This window comes from Aptenodytes patagonicus, chromosome 1 (assembly GCF_965638725.1).
Source record: "Aptenodytes patagonicus chromosome 1, bAptPat1.pri.cur, whole genome shotgun sequence".
Taxonomy (NCBI): Eukaryota; Metazoa; Chordata; class Aves; order Sphenisciformes; family Spheniscidae; genus Aptenodytes; species Aptenodytes patagonicus.
The window spans coordinates 144,523,069-144,535,085 of NC_134949.1; the positions used below are offsets into that span (position 1 = coordinate 144,523,069).

The 12,017-nt window shown below is 40.6% G+C and overlaps 1 protein-coding gene across 5 annotated transcripts in view; it reads right to left on the reverse strand.

Annotated features, from left to right (window-relative positions):
- The window catches only part of SHROOM2 (shroom family member 2), a 134,769-nt gene that overhangs the window by 12,709 nt on the left and 110,043 nt on the right, over positions 1–12,017 (reverse strand). For 4 of the 5 annotated variants that reach the window (XM_076357804.1, XM_076357796.1, XM_076357830.1 and 1 more), the window contains 3 exons: positions 9,236–9,994; positions 4,959–5,510; positions 3,863–4,043 (listed from right to left, as the gene is read on the reverse strand). In XM_076357804.1, the coding sequence (XP_076213919.1) occupies positions 3,863–4,043; positions 4,959–5,510; positions 9,236–9,994 (1,492 nt within the window). Of the gene's footprint in view, positions 1–3,862; positions 4,044–4,958; positions 5,511–9,235; positions 9,995–10,925; positions 11,004–12,017 lie in introns of all 5 variants that reach the window. The other variant, XM_076357812.1, reaches the window with a different exon arrangement.

Consider the following 12,017-nt stretch of genomic DNA (forward strand, 5'->3'; position numbering starts at 1 on the left):
TCTCCTCCCTCAGTGACCTGTGTTCCGTCCGTGCTGCCCGGCTACCTCTCTGCGTTTGGGCAAGAGGGCTTGGTTCTTACGTGCCCATTAGCTTTCACTTGTGCACAAGGGGTGGAACTCAGTTCAGCTAGTTGTCCACACTAACATGAGATGAATCACACCCTAAAAATGCCTCACTAATTTAAATGTAGATGCCTATTTAGTATTCAGCTTATTTCAAGTAAGAAAAATTCCCAAAGCGTTCTCTAAACATACACCTCTTAGTACAACTTCTAAATGAAAATTACATCCTTTAAAATAGTCATTATTTCCACAGCATCCCTTCAGTTTTTTTTGAAACAAGTTACTCATGACATTCTTTAGCAATTCTGCTTTCTAAATGCAAATCTGATTACAAGCCTTCACGATTACAGAGAAACATACTGATAGCAGCTTCCGCTCTCAGATGCCACTGAACAGTCATTGCCAATTTATTTTGGGAACAACAACAACAAAAAAAGTCTGCCATATTAACAGAAAGCAACTACACCCTGAAAATCTAACAACCTTTTTGAAGGCAGAAATTCAACACATGGATTATCTGGGCCAGTTTCTCCTTTTTGATTTAATATACTCAGGCCAGGTTAATCTGGATTTGGGTTATCTGTCAGTCTGGGTGCCCAAGAGATTAAGGTAGTAAGCAGTTCTACAGATGCCTGCTTTACTGACTGATTAATCTGTAGGATTTGATTTTTCTCCCCCCTTCTCTCAATGCAAATGCAGTTTGATTTGGATTATGTAGGTCACAGTGCTACGCTCTCGTTTCCCTCAGACGACATGCACATGCACAACGCTGCTGTTTCAGCATGCGAAACACAACAGGATGCTGTTGTGCTCTATGTTACTATCTCAAGTTTTTTACTTCTGCAGCTGTGCTGCAACTTTCTTGAATGAAAAAAAGCCATACGAGTGCTCAACATTTACCAATCTGGTCTGACAATCCAGATCAGTGCTCTCATAAAGTTTCTTTCTTTAAAAAACAAAAAAAAAAGCCATTTTCCCAGTGGCATCCTATTTAGATGTCCCCAAGCAGCTGAAGCTAGCCTCTAAAGGATCGCTTTTGCAGGTGAGAAGGCCATAAGTACTCACCCCTCTTTAAGACTGTCATATCTATTAAGAACTGGATTATGATCACTGATTGCTTCCTACCCAGATGAAGCAGCCTTTGGATGCGGCAACTGCGAGCTCACTACATGCTTTTGCTAACCAGCAGAAAACCTGTATTACATTCAATATCTACTGAGCCAGAAGAGCTCGAATCTACATCTTGAAACTGGCAGATGAGTAATTTATAGCTGTGAATTCTGTACCAGTAAACAAGAAAACAACAAAACCTCATCTTTTTTCCAGTAATTCTTGCTGATCTGACTAGCAACACAGAAAGTAGCTTAGCAGAGTGCTGCTCAGGTGGTTCACTGCTTGGCATGCTTTATGTAAACTACTCTGCTCTCAGCTCACCACCCCATTTCACATGAAATTCAGGCCTAAAAGCAGAAGAAACTTGGCATTCCTTCAATTATTTTTACACTCTTCAGGAGTTGCTGAAACTTTCCTAAAGGCAAAGGAGACACTTGGCCACACATGGATTTTCCTTACTCCAAAACCCACTCCTGTAGTGTCTTCAACATCTGTTCAATATTTTATAGTTGTGGTAAACCTACATTAAATTCAGTACATGACACACACATTCCATTCCTGCTAGCTGGGAATACAGGGATCATCCCAAATTAAAAAGAACAGAAATAAAATTAACGACTCTATATGAATTTCCTATACTTATTTCAAAAGAAAAAAAAAAAAGCACCACACATTTCTGGTTTGCAGAGCAGAGAACGACAAATATTACAATCATTCCACAGTGGACTGCAATTAAGATATCTCATAACAGAACTGACCGATTTCTAGGAATCGAGGAACAGGTTCTGGGCGTATGCCTCCTCTAAAATAATTGAAGTCGTAAAGTGTGCTGTTAAAGTGTTCAGGTCCTTAACGATCCCTTGTTAAACTGTTGCCAAATATGTGAAGCTGGGCCAAGTTATATATTCTGGCTGTTTTATAAAGATGCCTTGACCCACTTACCATGAGTTTTATACATTTTCTGACAAGATCCAAGATGAAAGCCCACTGAACTGAGTGCTCGCATCCTAACGCATGTGAAGAATCAGGGAGAAAAGTAAGCAGCAATGTGTGCGTGGCTACGACAATATGTATATTCAGAGAAGAAGATGGGGAAGCTCTGCTAAAAGCTCTTCACGAAATACTCCCTCTCTCATACGATTAGTGGTGTATACTGGGGCTGGCGGGATGGAGGGAGGAGTATGTAAAGGGTGAACATGATTTTCCTGTTAACAGACACCAACACAAATAAATGGCACTTTTGCTTATAAAAGTTTTAGTATTTAGTTTGTTGGGCAAACAAGAAAGGTTTAATTATAACACCCCCCCTATACATACACTCGATAATTAATGAGAAGGAAACTAATTCTAGCAAAAACAATGAACGTGACTGTCGTGTGGCACCAGATAAACCCAAATTATTCCAAATGCAGTGAAATCCTTAATTTGTCTAAGTAGTACAGCTGTTGGATTCAGCGGCTCTCTGGTGAGAGGGTAAGAGCAGCTCTCCCGCTGCAGCCACACCATGCCCCCGGCAGTGCACGCCGTATTGAACTGTGCGATGCAGTGGGGGCAGAGGGAAGGAGGGAAGGCTGAGGGAGAAAAAAAAATAAGCAGAGCGGTAACAGAAAACACTACAGCCCCCTCAAATGCAGTGGCATCCACTCCTGCACTGAACCAGAGGTGGGAATCTCCTAAGGAACCTCTCATTCTTAGCAACTAAATATATTCCTATTATTTAATTAAAAGACATTTCTTTGGGACTGGATTACCAAATGCACCCTGGCAGTTGATTATTAAGCAGAAAGCTGACTTTAACAGAAAAGACTTGCACACCACTGCATTACTGGCTTAGGTAAACAGAGTTAAACTACATCACTTTAATTGATCAACAGACCATTTCCTTCAGCTTAGCCGTAGTGGGAACTACGATTAAAATATTTTGTGCCAAATCACTAATGAGATGAGTGTGATGATTTTAACATAGGACAACACTTTCTCAAACCACAGAAATGTCATTATATCATCATTTTAATACCTAGGGGATTATGTTGACCTTAAACCAGAAATAAAACACCAAAGGATGGGGATGAACAAGAGTGGAGAAGACTGCCTCCCTTATGATGAGTAACTTCCACTGAATCCACCAAGCTGATTAGCTGTCTCCCACCACTACTGTTATTAATTTGGGAGGTAGGAGAAATAGAGGGCAAAGTGGTTTGTTGCTCATGAAAACAAACAAACAAAAAAAGGGGGTGTGGGTGGCAGTGTGTGTGTTTTTTCCTCTCTCTCTCATGACAAACCCAAATCCTGGACCTAAATTTCAAAAATATGGAGCAACTAAAACCACCACCAGTTACAGTGGGATACATAAGCACTACTGTTTCTTTATATATAGGAAGTGAGAGAAATACACTAAAATCTCAAATGGAAAACAGTATTTGAAAATAACCTCCCCAAAACTCCCCTTGGGAGTATCAAGCTTGTATCAAGCTGCAAAAAGCACCTAATATAAAGTTTCTAAATTCACAGTTGGACACTTAACAATCCTCCCCCCCCCCCAAAAAAAAAAAAACAGGCTGATTTTCCAAGTGATCCTGTACATCTAGAAGGCTTTTTACTTAGGGCTGTTTACCTAGCAAATTCACAGTTATTGAAATGCACGCAACCGAGAGCCTCCCATTACACTTTTAGAAATGTCTTTTACCTTCTTTTCTGACAAGTCATGATCCAGCTCATCTTCAGAGTCATCCTCGCTCTGCTGCTGTTGCTGCTGCTCCTGCATGTCCTTCATTTTAATCAGCAGCTCTGCCTTCGGTGCAGATGTGCTGTAGTAAGTAGAACTGGTTGTCAGGGAGATGGCAGACGGCGCGCTCTGCTCCTCTTTCCTGGTAAAAAAGTCAAAACTTTCATTAACTGCCTTGACACCCTAATCACTGAAAAGAAAGGACAATCTTTTAGAGCCATCATTTCACCAAGCAAGCAGAGGGTTCAACAGAAAGCCATTACCTATGGAAATAGGATAAATACATACTGGTTGTGAAGAAAATTTGTGTGAACTCAGCACATGCCTACCAAAAGCTAGAACTGAAGTAGTGCAGAAGACCTTTCCCCATTACAATGAGTGAAATGGACCTAAGGTATCTCAGCTAGAAACCAAATGTAAAATTACATTTTACTAAGTAGTGCAAAGACCTCAGTTGGCATAGAGAGTATCCTTTCAGACTGCCAAATGCGGGATACTACAACATAAGTATTCATCTTTGATTATGGAATTACATGTGAACTGCTCGAGAAGGCTACAACTTAATTTGATAACTCATATCAAGAAAACAAAAGACCCACAGAACATCAGCATTGATGAAATTTAAATCTTTTCTTACTTTGTTCTCATTCACTTCCAGGAAATGCCTCATGCCCACTTCAAGTTGCCTTCGTAAATTTTCATCACATAAAAAAGGCTAAAATATTGTTCCTTCTCTATGCAGTTACTAGACCGGATGATCTCGGTAAAATATCTAATCACTATGACATGGGAGAAGTTAATTATTCCTTAAGTTCTCAGACAAACAGTTTTCAAGCAGGTCTTGGGAAACTTTTCGTATTGTACAACACCATTCTTTTTCTGTCATTAATGGTACCGTTAGCAGTATTATGCTTGACTGCTATTCTAATGGAAAAGTCTTAGAAAAGCCCCAAACCGCAACAGCAGGAAGATCTTCACCTTCAGTCCCCTAGGAAAACTGACACACTTTGGACAGCAGCTTACAAGGAACCACTAGCCTACAGAAAGTAATACTCACTTCTCCTCTGAAATTTTTGGAGAAGGAACTTTTGGCAGGAGCTTCCTGCGCTGCTGAGCTTCTTCTAGGAGGTGTTCATCTTTAGGGAATATTCCAACCATCAGATCCATTGTTGTTTTTATTTTCACATTAGGATCTAGTATGTCTGCCAGAGATTTATCTCTTCCCACAATCTCTCTGGCTAGTTCCTCTGACTTCCAGTCTTCAAAGGTCTTCTCTTTGGCCTTTACATAGCTGACTGCTGGCGTGGCAGCACTGCTGTCCTTCAAGTTGCTCCCAGGTTCTTCAGCTGGTTGAGGGTCAGCTGGTTTGGTTCTGGCTTCTGGCTCTGGCTCTACACCTTGCCTGGTGTAAGCACAGAATCGTGAATAGGATTGCTCAGAAGTGCTGAGTGTTTTAATTTGGTCCTTTTCCAAACCACTGGGTAAAGCAGGAGGCTCCATAGTACTGACAAGACTTTGCCGACTCTCCTTCTCTGCGCTGCTCTCAGAATGAACTATCTTGATGGGAACCATTTTCACCGTAGTATTGTTGTCTATAACCCTTTCAATTCTGGAAAATAAGGAAAATTCATGTTTAGAAATGGAAGAACCTTACACCTCAATTCTTATCTGTAAATCAGAAGGGAAGCCCAAACATGAAAAAAGGTAGGTAAGAGATCTAGGTAACGGAATATTCCTTGCACTGTATCTCAAACCCTATTCTGCCCATGCACTTCAAATAGCATTAGTTCATTTGTAAGTAATCCTAACATCAGCCTTGTGCAACACTCACGGTACAGGACTTCTGTTTGTTTCCATGAACTTGAGGGTCCAATCTCAGCAGCCAGGCCCCAGATTTGAGACAGTGCTGCTGAACTGCCTTTTACCCCTTTGCTGCCACACATACGGATGAAAACACACCTCGAGCTCGACCTCACTGCTTCACACAGATCCAACAGTGGCCTCAGCTTTTGGCCTGACAGGCGGCTTAGCTGCCTGGGGAGTTTGTGATGCCCTCACATCAATTCCCAGCTCTTCCAAGGGAAGAGACAACAGACCAGATGGAAGCATCCTGCAGGCTAGGTCTTTGCTGAGCTACAAGAATAACAAATAATCACACATGGAAAACCTGGAAATCATTCAAAACTTAATTACATGATTAAAAAAAAAAAAAATCTGTATTTGTAAAATTTCACACAAGATACAGAAATTTAATAAACAGATCCCACCACAGTGTCCTAGTTTTCTACTTAAAGGAGAGAAACCAGCCACTGAAGAGGATAACACACAATTCTGGATGCTCCTTTTAAGGGAAGCTTATAGCAAAAATTCTGTACTGCATAGCACAAAGGGTCACCTCAGACATTCACTAAGGCAAGCTATTTAAAGGGGAGGCTAACTTAGATTTTTAAATTGGACAATAACATGTTAAATAACATTACTGAAACATCTGTACTATATGTAAACCATATAAGAAACTGAAGTCTAGTTTGGTGGTTTTGAGTTTGCAGAAAGTTTAAAATTATTGTCATAATGTGGGTTTGGAAGCTCTACAACAAGTAAAGGAACATTGCCTACTAGCTAAAATATCTGGTTTCATCTGGCTGGGTTGCTTGCCGCCTTTCAGATAAGTGAGCAAGACATACTACGGCTCTTCTCCTCTAAGTGTGGGTGTGTCACTTTCCTTAAAAATAAACTTATACTTTGTTGTCCTGCACTTTTCTTTCGTAGGGAACAGCAAAATCTGTTTGACTTCACAATTTTCAGAAGTATCATCTTATATTTTAAAGGTGTATTTGCTTTGAAATGAATGTGCAAGCCTCCCAATAGGTATTTACTTTCCTCAAGTGCTTTGCAGACATGCTTTGGCACACTGATCCAACTTTGGGGGCAGGTTTTCCAGCCCATGCTGAACCCCCCCAATCCCATTCGGTCGAGGTGTTTTCATTTAAGGCAACTGTCATTTTAAAGAGCTCGCTCCTGTGTCTGCCACTCAGCCCCAGCTCCCTGCCTGCAGACACGGGCTCTCCTCCTGGCTGCAGCAGAGCTGGGCAGAGGCCCGCCACTGCCCCCGACCCTTTCTTTTGTTTGTTTTTAACTAAAGCCCACATCTTTTGGACTCCACTGGACTGTGAAGAAGAACACATTTTTGAATTTGGGGGAAATACAAGATGCGTGCATAAGTGTGTGTAGGGCAACTGGAAGAGCTGACTGCAATTCTTTACCTAAAATGTCCGGTATCTGTTTTGAGATCTCTGAGTACATTCCTCTCAGCCTAGTAAAAGATTTTCCAGATACTTAAGGCATCATCAAGTCAACTGATTTCAGTCAGAGCAGAGACAGTTCAACACCAGGTGCAACAGAAATTCTGTTTCTGCAATCACTATCCTCCTGATTTCTGAAGGTTTTCCATTTGTGGAACTGTGGCATGAAATTTTGACTTGCAGCAACTCTGCTTGTGGCCATTACGAAGCTTTACTCCAACCACGAGCACAGTCACTCCTTGACCTGAGAGTACGTTTACTGGAAATCTACTGATGCACATCTACTGATGCACTCTTTTCATCTTTATTATTGCTAAACAGTTGTCTTTAGAAATAGCTGGGTTCTGCACACCACCAATATTTCTCCACACTACATTGTTCTACCTAAAACGCTGCACGAAACCCTACACACTCACTCAGTTTATCCTGTTGATAAACAAGACACCTTTCTTAAAGAAGAGTGAACAGCTACATGGTGTCATCATCAAACATTAGCTGCCCACAGCATGCAAACTGGCTCATATGCAAGGAGCCAACAGAATTAATAAGCCAGATCTAATTAATTGCATATTAAGATAAATCTGCTTGACATATTTTACTCATATGAAATAAATTCCATATAGTAAATACCATATAGAAGGTTCAGAGGTATGGCCTGCATGTCTTTCATTTTTTGCTATACCTGTTTTATTGAGTAATGTAATTATTAACTGAGGACAATACATGGTTCACAAACAAGAGCTGTCTGGGCTTAAGAATTTTAAATGGTAACAAAAGATTTGCAGGATAAGTGTATTATCATTCAGATATGGGCATATAATTAGGCGTACCTCAGTGCTCACTTCTACATTAAAACTTAGTAAGAAGGAAGGACAAATACAATTAGCTTTCTATGCATCCTTAGTATCTATCCATAAAGCAATACATTAAGGAAGTCAAAGCACTACATTAAGGAAGTCATTACTGTCATCTACCTTTGCACACAGATGCTAGGGTTCACATGACATGTTGCACTTTTCATAGTAAACTGTATTACTTCATGTTAAACACACTGCAGGATGAAATCTCATTTTTTTCCCTCTGGTTATAAGAGAAAAAGTATCAAGGCATGTTTAGGAAAAAAAAAGTGATTTATGTTTTCTATGTCATAAGGCACACTGGAAAACAGCATGATTGAGTCTATTCAACTATTTACATTACAGCAGAGAAAAGTTATTCCAACTACTTTTGCTCAGCGAAGCAACCTCTGCATTCATTCAGCTCCGAGGTTTTGTTTTCATTCTTTAACCATGAATTATAGTGCTGAAGGATTTATGAAAACAAGGATTCCTGAGTTTCCTGGAAGAGTTTGTTATCTTGTGGGAGAATAACCTTTTATGATGTTAGCAGCATATGACAGACACAGCAATCAATTAATTTCAGTCGGTTTGTCTAATTCTGAGTTTATCTAGCCTGGGAAAGGACTGACGTCCTCCTGCTGAATCTTCAGCCCATCTCAACACAAACAGTGCTGTGGACCCCTCCGCAGACTACCTGGAGTGCCACGTTTCATTGTAAAAGGAACCTGAAAACAGTCATGATTTGGCAGTGTACCTTACTGTGCGCGCTTTCAAAACAGATGTTGTCACAAAGGATACAGCTTCCCTTCCCACATCTGCTTTGTCCCTACACCAATTCATATTCATATTCAGACTCGGGTGGGGGAAATGATAACAGGGAGTCTTCTGATTTCGCCCAGACTTACAGTGGAAAATCCATCTGAATCCATCCCTTTCATTTTCTACTAACTACCAGCTGTAACACCTGAGCAGCGTCAGTCAACTAAAAGAAACCACAGACCAGCTGAAGGACTTTAATGGTACCAATTGGAATTTCACACAAGTCTTAGGTCTCTTTAGGACATGCTGCAATGGCTCATGCTTAATGAACCCAAAGGATGTGCTTTTAGTAAAGAAAATGAACAGTCAACCATTAATAAGGTCTAACTAGGCAAAGAGTGTTAATAAAATAGTAAAGGAGTTACATCTAGTACCTGGTGGGGTTCTCATCCTGTAAGGACACAGGAGGTTTATCAGTGAGCTTCTGCGGTGCAAACTGAGGAGAAGGGGACCTTGATGTCTCCATGCCAGGTTTTTGAAGATACCGATACTTGGAAGATAATACAGACTCAGACCTAAGGTGCGTTTTTTCTTCTAAGTGCTGACAAACATTCTCCGTGGATGATGCTTGCTGGAGCTGCTGTGGATTAGCACTCTTCAGTTTTCCATTGAAAGCTGCAGGACTCTGACAGAGAGAGGAGTGACTGGCAAATACTTCAGCAGAGCTGGGGGACGAGGACGGAAAGGGCCGACTGGGCACTACCAGCAGAGATTCAGAAGAGGCGCCGAGCGACGGTGCAGAATTATCCGGTCGCTTGTATTTATCTCTTTTAGGCGGTGGCGGCCTCTGAGGAGCAGGTCCACGCTTCTTGTTCAGCAGCGCCGACTCTACCCTATGGTTTTCCTCTCCTTTGCCCCGGGACAGACAGGAGTGGTTCTCGTTCAAGGTCTGTGGCTCAGAGCAGGGGAGATGAGGCAGGCTACGATCCTTGCTCTTCTCGTTCACGTTTTCCTGAGAGTATCGGTAATCACTAGGCAATGTCCCAGACCTCCCCCGGCTCTCATGAAGCAGAACTGTAGGCTCTCGCACATGCAAAGGTCTGACAGATGCCTTCCACTTGTGGTCTAAATTCTGGTCCAGCTGATCCCTCTTCTCCCGTGGGTTTTCCCTCAGGGCCCCTGCGTCAGCTTGCCTAGAGAGAAGAATACATCGTTAGTATGCTGCTGATTTATTTCCTTCGGCATGAGGCCACCGCACTGATCCAGGAAGCTTGAACATTGGAGATCACATCCAACATTTAATTTAACACCAACTCTTCCGATCTATGGTAACTGTACGGCACAAAAACATCCTCTCATGTATGGGCACACACGGCGTACCTAATCTAACGTGATGAGTCAAAGCATAATGTCAGGCTATATTAGGGTATGGAGCGCCACAGGATGCGACACAACCTTTGGGTAACCCGAGGCGCTGCAGTGTGCACGGCGTAGTTAAATGCACAGCACACCTCCAGCGCTGATGTATGTGGCACAGGCAAACGTGCAAACGTTGGGAGAAAATACAACTGCCTCAAGAAGAGGAATCCTAATACTAACATTTAATTCTCTTCTTGCTTTAGAGCCAGTAACGAAGTGCGGAAAACAAGTTTCTTCTCTATGTGCAGAATTAATACCTCAGTGTCATTTTAAATGTGAATTGAATACCATGAACTTTAATTATGAATCTGGAGGTTGAATTTTTGCATAACTGGTAAAAATGAAATGAGTGCAAAGAAAATGTTTGCCGAAGCTAAAAAACTGGGATAGGGAAAATGAACATCTCCTGGAAAAAAGGCAGAAAAGGAAATTTAGAAAGGACAGTATTTTCCAGTCGGGCTTATTTTAAACTTGAACTTCTTTTGCCCTGTCAGCACAAATGACAAACAATGGCCAAAAAGGCCTTATCTTAGACAGAAATATTTTTGGGTTTCTTCCAATTTTACACTCTCTACTTCTCTAGCCAGGAAAGAGGCTTTCGCAGCTCCAGGCTTGTGCTTTGCCACAAGACATGTAGTTCATTTGTGCTCACCAGATAGAGACAAATTGGGAAAGAAACAGAAGGCAGGAAAAAAAAAAAAGTACCTCTGGAGCCCTGAGAGGAGACAGGTTTGCTCTCTGCTTAAAGAAGGCTGAAGAGACACTGTGAGCTTAGAAAAGAAGCTGCAACAGAGAAGTAAAAGGCTTCAGAGAGTTGCTAACATCATTTGTGCTACCGACAGCGCTGGCGCCTGTATTTTGAAATAGTAACCCTGTAGACATGCACTGCCCAAGCTTTCTTTCGAGGGGACTGTGAAAGAGGCATCTTTCTCAGCCTATTTGTGAAGTAAGGTTAACTTGAATTTTCAACGTAAACAGGTTATTAACCTTACTGTACCAGTTTTGAGAATAAGTCTATAGGCGGTTAACATCAGTGTTAAATGAAAAATGAAATTTGAGATAAAAGCGCACACAAGTAATAGGTTTTATTGTATAAAATTATATAATTTTATAATATATATTTATATATAAAATTATAGAATTTTATAAGTCCATTATAAATTCAAGAAGAAAAAACATTTGGAGCAATTACACACTGCATTGCTATTTTAATTAAATTAAAACAAATCTTTAAAATGAAGTATTGTGGGAAGACAACTGATTAAATACGGGTTCTACTTTCACACCTATATGATCAAATTACATTCAAAATTATTATTTTTTATTCCTTGAATCTGTGATGTTTTAGCACTTATGGAAAAAAGTTCTAAAAAAAACCTGGACATTGTCATTAAACTGCCTGATGTATGGGATTTTTAATAATTGCACTTCACACTGATTTTTACATGTCAGTAATAAAATAGCACTGTAATTCCAAGAGAGATGGCTTTTTCACAATTTAATTCCTGAACAGTCACATACACAATCTCTCTCTCATGTAAAGTGTTAAATTTTAAAATTCAATTTTAATGGGTAAATTTTCAATTTAACATGAATGAGGAGTTGAATATTGTTTAAACTCAGATCTCTTCATATTGCTCTTAACTAAGAGCAGTTGGTTCAGACAACTTCGAGTTGTCTGACAAATTCAGAGTCAATTCTGTTTTACAAAACAATATTGACTGACTACTATTTTAACACTATACGAAGGACAGTTTTGTTAAGTAAAATGATGTAAGGTCAGAAAGACCAACGCTA